Consider the following 22,342-nt stretch of genomic DNA (forward strand, 5'->3'; position numbering starts at 1 on the left):
CGAGCCCACCCCAGCTCTAGCCCCTCTCGCTTGCTTTGGGTCGGGCTCAAGCAAGCCCACCCCCTCGCTTTCTCTCTCTCTCGTTTGACAGGGGAGGGGCTAGGCCCCTCCCTATTTTCCCTCTCTTTTGGCACCGACTAGAGGGCCAATGCCCTTCGACCTCTCTTTTCTTTCCCTCTCTGTTTGGCAGGGTTAGTCTCGGGTTAGGCTTGGGCCGAGCTCAGCCTGGTTGCCGAATCTACCCCAACCCTTAGATTTTGGTATATGTTTTAGAATGTTATTTATATTGTATGATAGGAATCAAAATGTTAGAAATTGTATTGTATTGCCTATATAAATATGCATTGCAGGTGCGTAGTAGAGCAAAATGCGCGATGCTTAATGCTAAGCCTCGCATGCGGCTTAAAATGTCATGCGAAAAGAAACAAGAAAAATGCAAATACAAAAGCATGTAAATTGGGTAAATACCTGTGAAGTGATACAAACACGTCATATGTTATTTACTTTCTTGGATGTAACACTTTTCTGCTCACACACTCACTTAGTTATGGATATCTAGAAATGTTTTGCTGGAGTTAAGAGATCATGCTGAACATGATTTGAATGTATGAGAATAAAAGTGCTCTTATTTTTGTAGTTTAGATTCCATGCTAGTCATGGTTGTAGTTAGCGGGATATTGTAGTGTGTTTGTTACAGGTACATGTTTGACATTATTGTGATATGAATGATTGAATGTATTGCAATGTTTGACATGATTATCCATGCTTGCATGAAGTTATTTTCGATTTGATTATGCATTCCATGTGAAATTGTATCATGAAAATATGCTTAAAATGAATGTATCATGTTTGTGAATATGATTTCCTCTTTCTAAATATCCTTGTGATGTGTGTAAATATGATGTGATGGTGTTACACATAAAAATATTGAATTATCAACGCATGCATAATAGTTTATAGAATTACATTTTATGTTAAACATGTTTGTGGTTGAGAGGGAAAGAAAATTTATGCATTAACTGAAACAAAAAAATTGCTCACAAACAATCACCAAATAAGGATTTCTAATAGATTTGTAAACCACAACAAAGTGTTAACCAACTCAAAACAAACAACAAGCAAAATGAAGACTTTATGACCTACAATATGTAAATTATAGCAAACCAATAAGAAGAAATTAGTCATTTCATTTCCATTAACTTGGAAAAAAGGAATCTACTTTGTAATTCCATCTGAATATATGAAAAACTACTTTTGCTTGAGAGTAGTTTTTTTGGAGGGGAATGACATCATATATATATATATATATATATATATATATATATATATATATATATATATATATGTGTGTGTGTGTGTGTGTGATATATATCAAATCATTACATCCACCATCAATGCATGATAAATTAAATATTTTCTTCATCATAATATTATTATGATTTTCTTTTAACTGGTTAAGATAATATCCATAGCATCATAGGAGAAAATGGCTGCAAACCGTGAATGGATGTACCATAGAATAGTTGATAATAAAGTATCACTTGAATATATGGATGGTGTTGACAGTTTTATTGAATTTACAACGGTAAGTGTCAGTACAATGGATCCCACCGGTCGAATCAGGTGCCCCTGCACGATGTGTAAAAACAATCAATTTGTAGAACCTCATGGCGTTAGACATCACCTATACAGGAAGGGTTTTATTAGTGATTATCATAATTGGATGCTTCATGGTAAAGGATTTTGGAACAATTTTGATGCACGGGTGGATGTGGTGCACAATAATCCATATGTGGATTTGATATTTGATATCGCAGGATTAGAACTGGATTCTGCTGTGGGTCATAGTGATGTACCAACTGGGGTAGAGGAAAAAGCAATAAATAATGCAGCTAGTAGATTTCATGATTTACTTAGAGATGCTGATGAGCCACTGTGGAATGGTTGCGAGAGTCACACTATCTTGTTTGCAGTTCTTCAACTACTGAATTTGAAGTCAGAGTACAATTTGAGTCAATCATGTTTTGACCATCTGTGCTCTATTGTGAAGAGTATGTTGCTCGAAGATGAGAAATTGTCATAAAATTTCTACCGTACAAAGGTTATGGTCAACACACTAGGTATAGGGTATCAAAAAATAGATGCTTGTTCAAATCACTACATGTTGTATTTCAAAGATCAAATAAATAGCAGATCATATCTATCATGTGGGCATCCTCGGTTCAAGCCAAAGACAAGAAGCAATGCTAGCATGAGGTCAAAAAAAGTGTCATACAAGTCACGCCGCTACTTCCCTCTCACCTCTAGATTGCAACAATTGTATATTTCTTCAAGGACAGCTAAGCACATGAGATGACATGCAAATAAAGTTCGACATGATGAAGACAAGATCATGCATCCTGTTGACGCAGAAGCTTGGAAGCACTTTGATCGTACTCATCAGACCTTCGTAATGAAAGTGAGAAATGTTAGACTTGGTTTAAGTACAAATGAATTTAATCCATTTGGGGGTAGATCAACCCCATACTTGTGTTGACCGATATTTGTCACCCCATACAACCCTTCTCTAAGCTTGTGTATGAAGCATCAAAATCTTTTCTTGTCTCTATTAACCTCTGGTCCGATGTCTTCGGGCCAAAATCTTGATGTATATTTGAAGCCATTGATTGATGAACTGAAAATACTGTGAGATGACGACGTTCTCACGTATGATGCTCACAAAAAACAAAACTTCAATATAAAGATTGTTGTTCTATGAACAATTAGTTACTTCCCTGCATATGATATGTTATCTGGTTGGAGCACATGGGAGGTTGGCATGTTCGTACTGCATGGATGATACAAAATCTTTTAGATTGACGCATTGAAGGAAGCCATGTTGGTTTGATTGTCACCATTGATTTCTACCCAGCGACCATCTGTTCCGACGACAAAAGAATGTGTTTTGAGCAGACATAACTGAAATAGAAGGTCCACTTACACGGTTGTCTGGCATAGAGATTTTAAGATGATTACGATACTTTCCATATAGACTGGCAAATGGCTGTAGTGCGACGCCCTTCCATGGATTTAGGAAGGATCACAATTGGACAAAGAAATCTATATTTTGGGAACTATCATATTAGCCGACCTTATTGATACAACGTAATTTGGATATGATGCATGTAGAGAAAAATGTGTTTGATAATATGTTCAATACGATAATGAATGTCAAAGAAAAAATGAAGTATAATCCGAAGGCCCATATGAATTTTAAAACAATATGTAAAAGCCAAAATTAGAACTCCAAGAGTACAATGAGAAAGTACTAAAACTAAAGCCAAGGTACATGCTTGGACCGAATCAAGTAAAACAGGTATGTCAGTGGTTGAGACAATTGAGATTTCTAGATGAATATGTCTTTAACATTGCTCGGGCTGTGAAGATAGACAATGAACAATTATATGGGTTGAAGAGCCATGATTGTCATGTCATCATGCAATAGTTGATTCCCCTAGCATTCCATGATATGTTAGACAAACCTATATTGGAGGTATTATCCGAGTTGAGTCTATTTTTTAGAACAATGTGTGCATCGAAAGTTGTAGTAACTGCGGTAAAGAATCTTGAAGATTCTATCGTCACTACTATTTCTCAGTTAGAGAAGATATTTCCGCCAACATTTTTCGATGTTATGAAAAATATGATAATACACTTGTCATATGAACTTAGGGTTGGTGGTCCTGTGCAATATCGGTGGATGTACTCATTTGAAAGGTATATTTTTATTTATATTTTTCTCTCTAATGCTATTGAGAATTTATTATATTACAAGATGTATATTGTTGATAGATGCATATTTGACCTAAAAAAAAGGTTCGAAATAAAGCAAGAGTGGAGGGTTTAATTTGTTAGGCGTACACTTTAGAAGAGATTTCAAATTTCTCATCTATGTACTTTGAACCTCACATTCTAACACATTACACTTGCCCACCTCGTAATGATAATGGAGAACAAGTTACTGTGACTGACAAACTATCAATATTTAAACCACTTGGGCATGCCTTTGGCAGTTGCCGGTCAAGACTCTTGAAAGATCGAGAGCAAGATGCAGCACAAATCTATATCCTTTTTAATTACTCAGAGATTGACGCTTACATCGAGTAAGTATACATAATATATTACACTAAGTTCTCTACGTACGTATATGGTTCAATAATATAATTATCTGTTAAGTGCAAACAATTTGATCTGGAGTTGTGAAGAGAACTTCCACATCTCACTGATTCAGAAGTACAAAAAGAACGTGAAAATAAGTTTGGAGCATGGTTGAAAGAGTTGGTAAGGACGATGACATGCATTCTTTTCATGTAAACAATAATATGTTACTTAATTGGTCGTATTTACAGTCACTGTTTATGCTTGTAGGTCTGCCATGGTGATGTTAATGACCAAGAAATATGTAATTTACAAAATGGTTCGACCAAAGTAGTGTAATGTTACAACATGTACATCGTAAATAGTTATCGATTTCATACAAAAGTCTACGATGTAAATAAGTCAATGATGAATAGTGACGTGTGTGTCAAAAATAGCTGTTACGGTGAAAATGAACTTGACTACTACGGTGTTATTGAAAAAATATTGGAGTGGACTTACTTAGGCATAAATAACACGATAACTTTATTCAAGTATCATTGGTTTGATCCCACAACAACAAGAGTCAACAAAGCCTCAGGCATTATGGAGGTAAATCATAAATCAAGGTTTGGAATATATGAACCATTCGTATTAGCATCGCAAGCTCAACAAGTTTGCTATACTTCATATTCGAATACAAGAAAGTCAGATAGAAATGAATGGTGGGTGGTTTGCAAGGTGAAGTCTAAACTATACCCAGAGTATGATCAATTATAGGAAGACGAGATTGTTGAAGATGGTGATTACTATCAATCAGATGATATATATGACTTCTCTTATGGTCATGAGGAAGAAGAAGATGAATATGAAAGTCAAACAAGTGATGAAGAAGCATACTTGAGCTAGTGAAATACATCTTGTAATACATACCACATCACTTTCTCATATTTACCATCTATTTTAACATTATGTCTTACATATCATGTTACATTCCATGTATACTTAGCATATACATGCACAGTTCATGCATAGTTATAAAATTGATTCATGTAGTACCTTTAAATCTTTATATTCATGTATATGTCATGTCCATGCTAAGATCAAGAGTTATGTAACTGATTCAAATAACATTTTTATTTGTTAGAATATGATCCGTGGAGGTCGCAGTGGTCGAGCACACAGTGGTCGAGGACCAAGTGGAGGCCGTGGGACAACATTAGGTAGATGTTTTTGTGTTATATTTAAATATAGACATTCATTATATTTTTGCTTATATGTTGATATAAAAATTGTTACTTGTTAATCGTCTTTATAGGATCTCAGCTCAGTAATAGCCAGTCTCAGCCTTCGTCTTCACGTAATGCTTCGATAGGTATATCATTTAAATAATTATATACTTGATTAGTTTAAATATGCATTGTGTGAATTTTTAATTTATTGTTCTATATATGACGTTTCGCCGGAACATGACCCACCTACACCAGCTACTCATATACATCACGAGTCAACGCCGTTTGGTATGTATAGTTCAATAATGGTTAAAGTTATATACTCAACATGTATATAAAATGTGTACATAGATTTTCTTATTTTTATACAACAGTCAAAGAGAGTCGTACGAATACTGAGTCTTCTCAGTCTGACACACGACGACTCATTGAAATAATGTATATTGATAGTTGACTGTAAGTATTTCATTGTCACTTGTCTAATACTTATAAGTATTTCATTGACACAGAACGACTCATTGAAATTTATAAGTATTTCTGCATACTTTTTAATTGATTTTTTTATCATTTAACCTTGTAGAAAGCCAAAAAAAGAGGCCATGTGCCTTACAAGGATGTGTTTATTGAAACACATAAATGTAAAAGCACAGGAGAGTTCGTATCAGAGAAGGCGAGAGTGACAATGGTATGCATTTATTGTATTAATAAACATTATAATATACAAGTTACCATGAATTACATTATCATAAATATTATAATTCTTAATTATTAATTCATACTGTAATCATTACTTTGTAGGAGTCATACGAACAACAGATGGTAGAGTGATATGGCAATGACTCCACTTAGCATCCGCCTTTTGATCCTGCAGCATGGGTGACTGCAATAGGTGAACCCCAAAAAGGTCGTGTGTTTGGGTTTGGGAGTAATATGAACACCACAATGGTCGTTGCCTCCTCCAGCCAGGGCTCTAAGAGTTCTCTCACCAACATCAACTCTCAACGTCCGATTGACTCTGCTATTTCTTGGGATGGTGTCTGTCAGCTTCTTGAGGACACAATGCGTGACTTTTTACATGAAGCTATTCCCAACCTTGTCTATAATGAGTTATGCAAGTTTTTTTGGGACAAAGAAACTTTGTCTGCCTTCAACATGGCTCTGGTGCCCGTCAGGTACGTATAACGTTGATTTTGATACATATCTAAAGTTTCATGTCATTAGTTTCATATCGTTAGATTTCAATACGTATATGCCTAACAACTCAAAACCTCAACACATATACGCATTATTGAATCACTATTAAATTTATTTGACAGCATTAGAATACATCTATGCATGATTGAATCACTATAAGTTTTTTTATAATGTTGGAATACATATATGCATGATTGAATTACTATGAAATTTTATTGATAGCATTAGAACACATGTATGCATGATTGAATCACTATAATTTTTTTTTTGACAATGTTGGAATACATATATGCATGATTGAATCATTACGAAATTTTATTGATAGCATTAGAACACATGTATGCATGATTGAATCACTATAAATTTTTTTTGATAGCCTTAGAACTCATATATGCATGATTGAATCACTATGATTTTTTTTAACAGCCTTAGAACACATATATAAATGATTGAATCAATATGATTTTTTTTGGACAACCTTAGAGCACATATATGCATGATTGAATCACTATGATTTTTTTTATTGCCTTATAACACATATATGCATGATTGAATTACTATAAAAGTTTTTTGACAACCTTAGAACACATATAAGCATGATTTCATTACTATAAATTTTTTTTGACAACCTTAGAACACATATATTGATGATTGAATCACTACAAATTTTTTTTACGACATTAGAACATATATATGCATGATTGAATCACTATAACTTTTTTCGATAACCTTAGAACATATATATGCATGATTGAATCATTATGAATTTTTTTTGACAACCTTAGACCACATATATGTATGATTGAATCACTATAAATTTTATTTGACAACCTTAGAACACATATATGCATGATTGAATCACTACAATTTTTTTATACCTTTAGAACACATATATACATGATTGAATCACTATACAATTTTTATGACAACCTTAAAACAAATATATGCATGATTGAGTCATTATGAATTTTTTTTGACAACCTTAGAACACATATATGCATGATTGAATCACTATGATTTTTTTTTTACAACCTTAGAACATATATATGCATGATTGAATCACTATAAAATTTTTATGACACCCTTAGAACATGTATATGCATGATTGAATTACTATATTTTTTTTTTAACAACCTTAGAACACATATTTGCATGATTGAATCACTATGTAATTTTTTTGACAACCTTAGAACACATATATGCATGATCAAATCACTATGAACTTTTATTGATAGCCTTAGAACACATATATTCATGATTAAATCACTATAAAATTTATTTGGCAACCTTAAAAAATATATATGCCATCTTGAATCACTATGACATTTTTTTGACAACCTTAGAACACATATATGCATGATTGAATCACTATGAAATTTTTTTGTCAGCCTTAAAACAAATATATAAATGATTGAATCAGTATAAAATTTTTTGACAGCGTTAGAACACATATATGCATGATTGAATCATTATAATTTTTTTTGACAACCTCAGAACACATACACGCATGATTGAATCACTATAAAATTTTTTGACTGCTTTATAACACATATATGCATGATTGAATCACTATGAAAGTTTTTTGACAACCTTAGAACACATATAAGCATGATTTCATTACTATATTTTTTTTTGACAACCTCTGAATTCTGTTAATGTCCTTCACTTTATTGCTAGTCTATGTGTCATTCAGCCATGTTACTTTGATTGCCTTAGATTAGGTGCATTGCGTATAATTTATTTCATTATATTTTATTTATCAATACTAACATTTCAGTTCTCTTGTAGGATGCTGGAGATGATGAACGTAGAGGAGCTAATAGAGACATGGATGGAGGGACAGATCGAGACAATGAAGAGGATGATGCTTCGAATCTTAGCAATGAGTAGCTTTATGTTTTGAATTTGTTTCACGTACTTGTTTCAAACGAAACTCTTTGTATATGTTCACTTGTAACTAATTAGAACTTGATTAGGATTATACTGGGTTGTTAAATTTGTTTCACTTATAACTTGTGTTAAATTTGTTTCACCTACTTTATATATATATTTTTCATGTGTACTTTATTTTTTATACACAGGTTATATAAATTGTATAACGAGAAATGTTTTCTTGATATTTATATTTCAAACAAAATTATTTTATTTTTTTTTATTTTATGATGGATTAGTGATAAATATTATTTGTCGCTAATATTCAACGATGGATTTTCTGAAGAAATTCAGTCGCAAAATGGTGATGATATTTGACGATGAATAATATTCATCATAAATTTAGCGATGAATTAGGGACAAATATTTATCTGTCTCAAAAACTAAATCAGCCAATATTTTACAATAGAATGTAATCCAGCGCTAATCCGTCGCTAAATTGGCGACAAAATTTAGAGACGAATATGTATTCGTCCTTAAATTTTTGTGATGGATTTGTGACAGATATGTATCTATCACAAAACCAAATTAGTGTTTATTTAGCGATGGACTCACGACGGATCATGCCATTCGCTAATCCATCATAAATTAACAACAAATCAATTATGTCGCTAATTAGTGACCAAGAATTATGACAGACGCTATCCATCACTAAGCCATCGCCAATCCGTCACTAAACAATTTAGCGATGGATTTGCGATGGATTAGCATTAGATAGCGTCTATCGCTAATTCGTAAATTTCTTGTAGTGAAAGTGACACTTGTGAATGAGTGGTCTATGGTGTCCTCGACATTAGATAGGTGGGCTAATGTTCTGAAGGCTGTTTCGGTCGAGGGCTAAGTTTAGAATCCAATAATAAAATACAACGTGTGTGCTAAGTTACTCTGAGAACCCTACTTGACCTCAAAGATTTTACCTATTTGGTGTATTCGCGGACAACAATAATAATAAAAAGAATAACTTAAATTGTGTGCATCTAATAAGGACATGCATATAAAAAAGAATACTTTGATAAAAAAAATAATTTACTCATGCATATGCATAAAAATCATGCATAATTCTGCTATGCATTAAATCATGCATATTTACTTGTTCTCTTAGTTGTAATGTATAAACAAGTACATGATACATGCTCTCTATTACATGATAACATGTCTTTAATGTATAATTATGATTTTCTGTTAACATTAATTGTTCACTCTTGTTTATCATTTGTTCTTTGTTACTTACATGATTGTTTAAATTATAAAATTGGTATAAATGCATTCTTCTAAGTTATTGCATGAATCTTATCTGTGTTCTTTATGCTTATTTATTTCATTAGAGAGATTCATACACATGATTCTTTGTATTCTGACACCCTACTTTTTATGTTTTTTGCAGCCTCAGATGCCTAGTAGAGAGGACTTGCTTTTGAAAAGAGTCACGAGGGGACTACCTGACTGCAAGACAGATTCTTAGGACGGCGTGACTCTTTCTTTTTGCTTTCTTTACTTTTTATTTACTTATGTCTCAGAGTCTTTACATTTGAATAAATAAAGTTTGGTTTGATTTGGTTTATAAGATCCCTTGTGGTGGTGGTTGCGTTTGACTATAAAGGCTCCAAGTCTCTGAGATTGTTTTCGCACTTATTTATTTATTTGTTTTAAATCTTCACTTTTTAAGGGGTATGAGTTGGGGTCTTTACATATACATACCCACTTACACATTCAAGCCATTTGATGCTATGATTTTTCAATGGTGTTTCATCTTTGTTTCTTTTATTTGGGTTTGCAAGTTCTCTCCTCACAAAACCCCTTTTCTTTGTATTGTATAATTTACAATAACAAAGATTAGCATTTTTTTTTATTACGTGTGAGTATGTGAGCGTCCACACGTGTGAAAACCTTCTATTCCATGCTAGAACCATCTCCACTAACTAATCGTAATTTTATTATCAATTTTCCTAAGTAGACAGTGGAAGCATTCTTTAGAAATAGGATGGCAAAAAATCAGATTTGGGCACAATAATTGATTAAATTGAATCCATTTAGCTCAAATTCAACAAAAGAGAGCAATCAATTAACAATTAGATTCAATTTTAGTTTAAGTTTGAATCTAGAATTGAGGCTGAACTAAATCTGAGTTTGAAGGGAATCCAAGTCTGATTATATGTAAAATAATACCTAATTAGCTATTTTATGTTAGCTGGATCCGGGTCCGGTACTACCCATTGTCATTCAAATCTGAATTCCACCCTGAATCTGTTTATCCAAGATCCAATTAAATCAGGTTCATGAAAACCTATATCCAAATTGAATCCGACCCGTTTATGTTCTTGTTCATACAAGCTACTCAAATATTATAAGATGCATTTTCACAACCATAGGCAAATATCATCAATATTTTAAAAATATCATGAAAAACATAATATTTTTGGCTGCTGCAAATATCACAATAATCTTTCAATCTTTTTTAATAAAATATCATGTTTTTATTGCGACATTCATGTTTCTTGTGGGAAAATGCAGGTCACTTAATTTTTCATGTATTTTTTATTTTTTCTGCTTTTCACATATTTTTGTTACTAATTTTTTATTCATTAATATTTACCAATAAAATACACAAAAACAAAATAAATAAATAAATTGCACACGAGATTTTTGCTTCAGTTATTTTCACATTTAAAAACCATTGCCACTATGTTTAGAATGATGCCGTGCCCAATTTCGAATTCCGTATTGCACTTCCCAAGGACTAAGCTTGACGAAATGTGTGGTTTTGTATATGGTTGGTGTACCGAACCAAATGGTTCAAAATGGGCTGACCCAGTCGAGTCAAAAGAGCCGTACCAAACCCTAACAATGAGCCCAGTTTGACTTGCAACCAGAACCAAGCGATTTTTTGCTTTTCTTGAATGAGACGTGCAATGCAACCCTTCCCAGCAAGATGGTTCTCCCTAAAATATCTGTGGTCCTCCCCCGACCCGAATCGGCTCCCATCGAATCATGTTGGTTTAGGTCACCAGATCCATTATCGAACTGACCCAACATGATTAGGAAGATTCGCATTAAACTATAGAGGGTAGGTCCAGTCCATGCTCATGAAAGACTCGAACCTACATTAGATTCGGGGGTCCATCGATAACCCTTTGACGTATCGGATCAATAGGTCCGATACGGTTTTGATTTGATTCACCGTATCCTTTGACCGTAACCGGTTCGAGTCAAATGCGAGGTATTGTGTTACGTGAGCGAGAGGAACATTCGTATGCCGTTTATGTGGCTCCGATTGTTCTGACCTTTTATTGGTGCCAAAAGACTAAAATAACCTCACTTATAAGAGCAAATACAAAAAAGTTGATGTTAAAGTCAAAGGTGACCCAAGCTAAAACTAGGAGATCAGCCCAACTCAACCACATGCAGCCATGAACCCAGTCAACAATGCAGCATGTCTACTAACTCCAAAGACCTAGTCATGGCAAAGCCATCTTCACCTGGCTGCCTAGACTTGGCATAGATGCTTGAATGTCAATCGACTCGAGCTCAGTTGAACGGTTAAAATAACAATGTAACATATGGCGAATCATCTGAGTCTTGGATTTGGATTCTAACTTGACTAAGCGTTTCAATCTCAGCTACGAAAGCCTAAGGCCGAACTGGAAACACGTACCAAACCGTTTATATACTACACCATGAACTTGAGCGAGCCAAAGTCATCAATATAATGCCATTCGAGCGAGCCAAAGTCAACTCCCACACTTCTCTATTCACAACCGAACCCATCTGGCTATGGTAGAGTCCGGGTCAAGGTTCGAAGAAAATGGGTTACCGTCCTTGACCGAAAAAACATGCCCATTTTGGTAACTGAAACCAAAGTCACATGGGTCCCACTGAAAGATTCCGTGGAATCTTCTCCCTGAGTTCCCACCGCCATCAACCTTTTATCAACCCTCTGCAACTCCCCCAGCCCCAAACAGAGCCCTCCGGAGAATTTCTTCCCCACTCTGCCCCCGATGAAAACCCTAAATTCACGATGTATCCTCCTGAACATCCACAGAGCTCCCTCCTCCAGAACCCTAGCTCATCTCAACCCTTCATCATCATCATCATCTTCCTTTAGACCGTCTCGTCTCCGGCGATCCCTCCGACCGTCGCCGTCGAGGGTCTTCCCGTCGTCGCTGGTCCGAAGGCCGGTCGATCGGTTCGGGAATGGGAGCTCCGCCCCGGCGCCGATCGCGTCGCCGGGACTGCGATGGGATCCGGCGGGGTCGGAGCTGGAATTGTTCCTCGAATTGGTGCCCGATCGGATGAGCAGTGAGGTTCTGGGGCATCCGGAGATCGGAGATCTGATCGAGGTAGTGATGGATCTCGGGAGGAAGCCGCTAGCGAGGTTTCCGTCGGGGGATTGGGTCATCTCGCAGCAGCCCGTCAAGCTCGAGGATCTGAGGCACGCGATCTCCAAGGTATAATAAATTTTAGGAGTATTTTTATTTTTATTTTACTGAAAATTCTAGTGAAGTTCTTTGTCTTTTTTAATTTTTGTTCGGATTTTAGTTTTTCAAACGTGATTTTGTTGATTAAAGCAACGCCACAAATCTCGGTATCTGATTTTCTCGTCAAGGAAAATCTCGCGATAAATGAAAACATTTTATGTTCCCGGAAAATATCTGGAAGTATCGGCATATAGTAATGATTCGAAAAAAAAAAGTATATATAAGAAGGAAAATATGTTAAATTATAACAAATTTAAATGTGGGTTTATAGGCTAATTATATCGCTCTATTCTAGAACAATATGCGGTATATTGAAAGTTATCGCGATATTTTTGGGATTGTATACTTATCTGAAAATATCGCAATTTCAGAATATCGGCGATATTTGTTACATGGGTTTTAAGATGGTGGTCGTGGTATGGCCGTGATCTGTTCAGTGTTATTTATTTATTTATTTTTGTTGTGCTAGAGTGCTTGGTTGCACGGTTGGGTGATGCATCTTTAATAAGTTCGTTAAGCGTTTGTAATATTTAGTTGAATAGCGATGGTTGGTAAAGAACTTGGGGACATTAAAATAAGGCTGATTCGAATGACCTCCCCAATTTTAGCAGTATTTGGATTTTTTTGAATTAGATGATTGACTGGTCACATAGAAACTCGGCAATGAATAAAGGTCTCTCACGTGAAAAAAGAGGGGAAAAAAACGGAAAAAAGTGGGCCCACAATGAAAACTAGGATTCGGTTCCCATTGGGATGATACAGTTGTTCCTAGGGATATAAACTGTTTCGGATTGGGGTCGGATCTAAGCATTAACAAGTCTGACTTAATCAGGTTTGGCCTAATCGGGTTGGTCGGATTCAGATGAAAAAAGATAAAACCAAACTCAGATCTGACTAGCTTAAAACCCAATATTTACATTTAATCGGGTTGGGTATAGGGTTGCACCCGAACCGTGTACATCCCTAGTTGTCCCACAGGGCATTGAAACTCATTTTTCTACCTCAGTTGAGTCAATTCTTTCTAGGGATGATCAAGTGCAATGTGATTGTACACTTTTATTGTACTGCTGCACCTGATCACCTGCCATCTTATCTTTGGGATACAACGTCTCAAGTTGTGGGGCCCAACGGCAGGAGGCTGGATTGCACAAGGTATGTGTACCGCTGCAGCTGACCACCACTCATTTTTCTAACACAGCCTGTGAGCTGTGGGGTCCATCAGCTGATTTGTGATGCACATGTAATTGGACCTGGTCCAAATTCCAACAGGAGATGATGGGTGGTGATGAAACGCAGCGGCACACTTAAAGTGTGCAATCACATTGCACCTGATCTCATATAATTTCTTTCTGGGAGTCCTTTGAGGGGGCGTTTGAATCGCAGACAGCAGAGGACAGGAAAGCACATCTTGTCCTGTATTGTCCGTGGACAGGACAGGATGCGGTGTCCTGCCCTTTCCATGCTTCATAATTGTTTTTTTTTGCGGGTCCTACCGTCTTATGGGGGTGGGGGCGGAACAGGCGGGCACTTATTTCGCGTCTGCCGGATGCACCAAGCGAGCGTCTGCGAGTCCTGAGTTTGCGTGGCGCGGAAGCCCGTGGGGCCCGCACTCTTGGCGTCCAGCGGAAGCGCGCGGACAGCGATGCAACCCCACCATGATTTGGAACATTCCATAAAATGAAGCGTTCCCCTTGATTTTAAGAATTTTATCTTGTTGGGTTGCCTTCCATGTTACCACTTGGGGCATTAGCCACTCTTTTGGAAGGATATTAGAATTTGAGGGGCGCCAGACGTGGAAGAAGGATGACTGTAATGATGTTGGAGTCGGTTGCACCTTTGACTCAAATTTCTTGTATGGATGTAAGGTGGCCGACTTTACATTATATTAATGTTTCAAATCGTATTCTAGATTCTTTTTTTTGCAAAAACAAGTTGAGTACAAAGCATGCATTAGCTTTTTTCCAGTTTGGAAATCTTTGCAGCCATTCTCATGTTGGGGTGCATATGTAGGTTGGTGATTTTTCAGATGACAACCGATCTGGCATTAATAACTCTCTGCATCGCATCAGTGCTATTAGAAACCGAAAGATGCAAATAATTGGTCTCACTTGCCGAGTTGGCCGTGCAATATCTGGAAGTGCAGAGATGATACGAGACTTGGTTGAAAGTGGGGGTTCCATCTTGGTTATTGGACCCCCTGGAGTCGGCAAGACAACCTTGATCAGGTTCTAATTTTCGTAAACTATCTCCATAGATAGTGTCTTTTTGCAAAGATTGCTTATGAATGCCATAAATGCTGGTTACAGGTTACAGATGATGTCTCATTAAGTGCATACCTCGATTCTTTTCTTTTGTCCATTATTTGCCTTTTCCTGTTGGTTTTCGTTCTCAAATTTCTTCTAGTTAACATGTATATAGATTGTGCATCGTACGGATCAGTGGTATAGCTGTTCATGAGACCTTTTGTCCTCTTTTAATGTGAATGAAATGATAAGCTAATCCTCTTACAAATACTTTTTGCTTCTAGTTGTGTGATTGACTGCAGCTTCTTGCATGCATAATCTTGTTGAACATTTCTAGGATGTACACGTTTGTAGAACACAGGCATGTTTGCACATACGTTTTAGATTCTGCAGCTGCGTGACTTAAGCATGTCTCCCATGTCATATCAGACTTCATCGCCCCTGTGGACAAGATATTGTGCTTAAACTTTGGTAAACTGTTGTGCAGGGAAATTGCTAGAATGCTGGCAGATGACCACATGAAGAGGGTAGTCATTATAGATACGTCAAATGAGATTGGAGGTGATGGAGATGTCCCTCATTCAGGAATAGGTCGTGCAAGGAGAATGCAAGTTCCAAATGTCAATATGCAGCACAATGTGAGCCTAATCTTATCACTTTTCTGTATTAATTTAAAGACCAAGCTTTTGGTTGTGAAAATGAACTAATTAATTTTTTCATTCGTTGATTTGTTCCAAATGTGATGCCTTACAATCATTCTTCTTCTATTTTTGTGTAGGTTATGATTGAAGCAGTTGAAAATCATATGCCAGAAACTATTGTTATTGATGAAATTGGTACTGAGCTTGAAGCATTGGCAGCAAGTACAATTGCTCAGAGAGGTGTCCAGCTGGTTGGAACAGCACATGGAATAACGATTGAAAGTATAATAAAAAATCCTTCTTTACAGAGTCTTGTTGGCGGCATAGAGGTATGCTTACTCCTTTCTGTAACCATGACTGTTTAGATTTGGTTTCTATGGAGAACTTAATCTGTCACCTGTACGAGTCATGCCTTGGTTAGGCATCTTTTGTGGTGAATCACGATGAAATGTCTATAAAAATTATTCAGGTGATGCATTTTAAATATTATTGTGAACCATAATTTATCTCTTGCCGCATTTGACTTGGATGCAGAGTGTGACCCTTGGTGATGATGAAGCAAAAAGAAGAAAAGTTCAGAAGACAATTCTTGAGAGAAGAGGTCCATCAACATTTACCTGTGTGGTTGAGATGATATCCAGGACAGAGTGTCGAGTTCACCACAACTTAGAAGAAACTGTTGATGCTATCCTTGCAGGTATTTGATCTGTGGTTGTTTTGCAGAGTGCTGTTGCTTGATGAAGGTCATGATGATGAAAGTATTGGTTATTATTAATGAAATTCTATTTGCCAGGGAGGTCTACACTATTTGAACTGCGTCACATGAATGACAAACCTGATGAGCATGCGAGTTCTAAATTGGTTCCTGAGAAATATATAATCGAAAGTTCCAGCACTACTCAGACTCGGGATGATGAAGAGGCAAATGCAGAAATTGATGCAGACTCTTCTGCTAGACGTGTTGGGAGAAGTACAACTAGCTCTGCAAGCTGTCAGTCTACACCTGTTCGCTTGTATACTTACAAGGTATGAAATCTGAGACAACATAAAGCACAATATTAAATGGCCCTTGATAAACATTTTCTTTTTTTCTTCTTCCTGAAGCTTATTATTTGTGAACTTCACATATTATAAATGTTGTTTCTTTATTTCCTTTAAAAAATAATTGAGAAAAATTAAGGGCATATTTGGTAACCTCTCATGAGATTCAGAATCTCATGCAAATGAGAGAATGAATCTCATTTGCACAACTAACCAAACACGAAAATGAGAATGAGAAATGGAATGTGATTTGAAATCACATTTGAAGTGAATCTCATGTGATTTCAAATCAGGTGGAATATGTGATTTGAAATCGCAATACTTTCTCAAGGCGAGTGAAACATGAGAATAGTACAAGTTGTGATTGTGATTGCCAGCTAATGATTGTTTCCATCTTGAATCTATTGAAAGTTGGTCACAAGAGTGACCTTGTGGCCAACAATCACAGCTTCTACTTTCTGAGCTGCGGTTGTTCATCTGCACCTGTGACCAAAGTAAACATGCCTGAGATACAGCCAAACATGCCCTAAATGTATTTTGAAGCCATGTATGGTGCCATACATTTCATACAGTACAATTGAGAAAAATAAAATGCACTTGATTCTCTATGAGGTTTCTCCATCATCATGGGGAGACAATTGAACTGCATGTTAGGTCTATCTTAATATGTCAATTTCTTCACAATGCAGATTTTGGAAGCTGATCTGTTACAAGTGACAGAAGTAATGGGACTGGAGAATGACATAGAGATAACTGATGATATTGGATCAGCAGATGCAATTCTTGCTCTAAATTATGAAATGAAGCAGAATCCATGGATCCATGGTGTTGCTAAATTTCATCAGCTGCCAATATTTGTAATTAAGGTATGTCTCACTTTTGTGTGTCATTGATATTCATGGGATGCTGATTTTTTCAACATGCATCCATTTCTCTTCATTGAACTGCAGAAAAATACCATGGCTCAAATGGTCAAGGCAATTCGCATGATCCTTGGGATGGACAATTTTGGAGCTGTACAACATAGTCCAGTTGATCCTGTCTATGGAAGTATTGAAGTTGAAGATGATGCACCAGCAAGAAGACCCTCATTGGAGGAGATTGATGCCTTAGAGGTGCATATATGACTCTTGATTGCTCTTGTTATCTTCATTTTCATGTCCATTGATTGGCTGCTTGTATTAGCCCATGCATACACTGTCTTGGTCATTCTTATGATCTTAAACTAACATGAAATAGGTTCCATGGGAGATATTTTTTGGCATATTTTAGCAGTTGAAATAAGTTCCATAGAAAATACTGTTAGTACACGTTGTGTTTTTTGCCTCAAAATTATTGGGTTAGAACATAGCTTTGCCTACTAATTTTCTTATATTTACCTAAGTTGATGGGGTTTTTCATTTCTTTCAAAAGTTTAGTCCTAGATTGAAGAGAAGAGGGAACCTCATAGGGGTTTATATAGTGTAAAGTTGCTTTTATGGGAAAGGCCCATTGGGGGCATGGTCCGGCCTGGCGTGGCTCAGCTCGGCTCAGTTCGATTTGGTTTGGTCATGGTCATGGTCATTCTTGGACTTTGACCAATTATTTTGGCTCTTGTGATGGTTTTATCCCCAATACTTTGACCGACCATTTTATGGGCTTTGATCATTCATTTTTAACCTAGACCAAGTCAACCCTAACATTGAAGCTGCCCTTGACCTGGTCCACATGCAACCTTTTATGGTCCAACGCCACCCTCTTTATTTCAAGCCCATTGACTGTTGACCATGTCTCAAATTTTGGACTTTCTTGACCTCAGTAGGGTCGTTTTGGATTGGGGTTTTACCCTTTTTGTCCATTGACTAAGTCTAGCCAGTACACCTTCATTGATTAGGCGTTTGGCCAACCTAGGCCCTTTATTGCTAGTTGTTGGGGCTGGGCCATGTATATACCCCAACCTTTTCCATTCTCTCCATCGCTCTCTCAATCTCTCGCCTTCTCTCCTCTCTAACCCACTAGCTCCCCCCACGATCTCCTTGCTCTCTTGATTTCTCTAACTCATACGAGCTCTCTCTCTCACTCCTTAGTGCTCATCTTCCCTTTTTCTCTCTACTGAGTTTAGGCTGACGTAATCAAGAGTCTGCCCAATAGAGCCTAGGGTGTGCCCAGTCTTAATTGAGTCAAGAGGCTATTCAAGGTGATGTGTGTTAAGTTGCTCAGTCTCACCCAGTGCTAAGCGTGAGCCGACCTTCGCGAGTAGGCGAAAGCTCGATTGTATCCTGGGAGTGAAGTTGCACTAATACTCATTGCTCCAAGAACTTGATCCTAAGTGGGGCAACTATCACTTGAAAGATAGTGCGTCTAATGTGTTTCTCCCAGCCTACTTGGTTCAAGATCAGCAGACATACCCATTGAGTGAATTTCCCAACACATCTTACTGTTTCGAATAATACTTTTACAATCTATCAAGTATGCTTAAAGGCTATTACTTTGACCGGATTCTAGATCCACGCTTGCTTGCTTCTCTCACTGTGGACAATCCTCTACTAAATCTTGTTTCAGTGAATGCATAAACTCATGAAAAGACCTTCAAGATGCTATACAACTTCTTATCAAGCTATATGTTCACAATATATCTGCCATTGTCCATGTAATTCAATAAAATATCCTAAAGTACCTAAGGATACAAAACCAAACATCATAGTGGCATAGGTGGTAACAATCTTCATGAGCACTGTCTACAAAGACAGGACCCTGAATGCCTGAAGCATCCTTGTGAAGGGAGGGACTGTTTACAACCAAGAATCCTGGTGGGAGATAGTCAGTATCCACTCGTTGTGTCTACTCAACAAGTGGAAACTCTGGTGAGTCTAAACTAGACTGTTGTTTGTGGAATTTATAGAAAATTTCTCATTAAATGCTCTAATAGCAATGGTAGACTAGTAACTAAGGACCAAGTGACATATCCATTGTGCACGATTCATTTTTCACATCATGTATCTTTCCAGGTTCGATTAAAGAATTTCTAGGATCTTATTCTTGGCAACGTGGCCACTTTGTTAACGTTCCATATGATCATGTGATCAAATGCAGTGGACCAATATTTAGTGTAACAGATCCAGATGTGTTTTTTTTTTCTAATGTCTATAGATGCTATTTAAACCTTCATCATGAAATTAAATTTTCTGAGCAGCATTGCAATTTGTCTTCGTTATTGTCTAATTATGTGCACATGAAATCCTAAATTCACTCCATCTGGTCTTTGTAAGTTCTTGAGCGACTGTCATAGCTTTGAGTGTGTTAAAAGTGAAACACATCTGGCTTTCCTGATGAACTTTTCCTATATGATTTCTTTGATGAAAAAAAGACATTTGGCTGTCATGAAGACTTTCTAGGGTGTTAAATTTTTCTGGAGGCCTACATGGTAGCGATGTCATCCAGGTGCAGAAATATTGCAAAACTGTATGGTAGGCAATCTTAATGTGCTTGGTCCTGATTAAATTCCTGACTTTCCTTAGTTAATTGTGAAATGTGGTTAGGCATACAGAGCTAAATAGTAATTTTAGGCAATGCAGTATAACTATGTCGCAACTGTGATAATATGGCTCAGAGGCAGGGAATGTTGTTTAGGGAGTTGAGTACTTATAAGCTCTCTAAATATCACTCGTTAATTTTTGTTCATATTTGTTGGTTAAAAGTAATTCTTTTAATCAACCAAATGATGTTAATTTTCTCTGAAGTGAAAAAATAAAAGTTACCCACATGTTTCCTGAAAGTTTATGACAGTTTCAATGTCCATAATTTTTCTTTGAATTGTCTCAGGCTTCACAGTTTGCAACTACTGAAATTGGTGCTTGTATATTCCAGTTAGAAATGTTATGGAAATAAATATTCCAGTTTTTCTTTTTCTAGTTCAACAAAGCCTTCATATATACAATTTTTATTTCATGTTATTTGTGCTGATTTAAGTATTCGTTGTCCTTATTAGGAGGTTCGGCTTGCGATTGAATACATTGTTATTCCTGGCGGAGAGCCGGTAGAACTTCTCCCAAGGTGCTCTGACATAATTGCTCGTCAGTTAGAGCTTGTGGAGAGCTATCAGCTAGCTGCAGAGAGGTCAGGCACAGAACTGAACTCAAGACTGCAGATTCTTCCACAGAGGATTAAAAGCAAGAAGTCTTCTGCATCTGTTAAGCTCCCAAGTTCTACCGGAGACTCCATGTTGGGGTTGGACTCACTAACCAGTAATGGTGGAGGAACGAGTGTTACACGGCTACCTCTACTACCCGAGTAACTTAGCGGCTGCAGGAAGGTTGATTGCCCTTCAACCGTTCTCTGTAAGATATTGTCCATTAGCATCATGTAAATCATGTCATTCTTGCTGTAATATAATTGTAATTTCTTATAAAAAAAATGTAATTGTAATTTAATTCAATTAGCAAATGAAATTCATTTAACTCTCTCTCTCTCTCTCTCTCCCCGTGTGATCAGCGGTGCCCTTTTTTTTGTACGCAAAACGCACTAAATCGTGTTTTTACACAATTTTGCACAAAAATGAGACGCTCTCTGAGCATCCGACGTTTGTTTGAAGGGGAGGGGGTTCGATGATATCCCTTCCCTTTATATATATATATATATATATATATATATATATATATATATATATATATATATATATATATATATATATATATATATATATATATATATATATATATATGAAATTAATATTTTCAACAACCGATTGTAAATAAAATCGACTTAGCAATACAACACTTTTTATTTTTTTTGTCACATCTAACACCATAGATGTGATATATCTACATGTTTTATTTAATGGGAACCAGCTTTTGGTTCACCGGAACCCGACCTGTATATAGTTTTTTTTGGTAATTCAAAAATCAATGGCTATGAATCTATCGATTTGTCTCGAATCATTGAAAAAACTTGATTCAAGAGTCTATTCTTACTAAATTGAGTGCACTAAATATTGTGGCAAGCATGTTGCGCCACAATGAGAGGACAATATCTTCCTGGCAAGAAGTTGTGGACAGCCCTTCTTGGGGTCGGAGAGGCATCATGGATGATGATGTTTTTCCTGATATAGCATTGAGCTATATGAATCTTCCCTTTCCCTTGAAATAATAACTTACATATTGTTGTATATTTCCAAAGGATTTTGAGATGGAAAAAGATATGCTACTTGGCTTATGGCTGGCAGAAGGTTTTATTGCTGCAGAGGAAGGTTTGGAGATGGAGGATTTGGCAGAGAGATACCTCTAAGCATTGGTCGATTGTTCTTTGATTCAAAATGCACAAGAGTTCAGATCCCAAACATGCTGTACATGGCATTGTTCGTGATTTTGCTTCATATATATATAAGAGGTCAAGCGCATATAGATTCTATTTCTTTGAGATCAGAAAGTGAATCCCAACAAACGCACTTTTTCCTTTCGCTAGAAAGTGTTGATATATATTCAATTGATGGT

At 36.5% G+C, this 22,342-nt stretch overlaps 1 protein-coding gene across 1 annotated transcript; it reads left to right on the forward strand.

Annotated features, from left to right (window-relative positions):
• Window positions 1–12,407: 12,407 nt before the first annotated feature.
• LOC149827823 (protein SEEDLING PLASTID DEVELOPMENT 1-like) lies at window positions 12,408–21,310 on the forward strand. Its single transcript, XM_090019665.1, has 9 exons — window positions 12,408–12,919; window positions 14,960–15,174; window positions 15,680–15,830; window positions 15,971–16,162; window positions 16,368–16,530; window positions 16,627–16,859; window positions 17,564–17,740; window positions 17,825–17,989; window positions 20,842–21,310. The coding sequence occupies exons 1-9, from the start codon at window positions 12,470–12,472 to the stop codon at window positions 21,145–21,147; spliced, it is 2,052 nt and encodes a 683-aa protein (XP_089875791.1). The 5' UTR covers window positions 12,408–12,469; the 3' UTR covers window positions 21,148–21,310.
• The last annotated feature ends 1,032 nt before the right edge of the window (window positions 21,311–22,342 follow it).

The sequence above is a fragment of the Nuphar pumila genome, chromosome 10 (assembly GCF_984573655.1).
Source record: "Nuphar pumila chromosome 10, dmNupPumi1.hap1.1, whole genome shotgun sequence".
Lineage (NCBI taxonomy): Eukaryota > Viridiplantae > Streptophyta > Magnoliopsida > Nymphaeales > Nymphaeaceae > Nuphar > Nuphar pumila.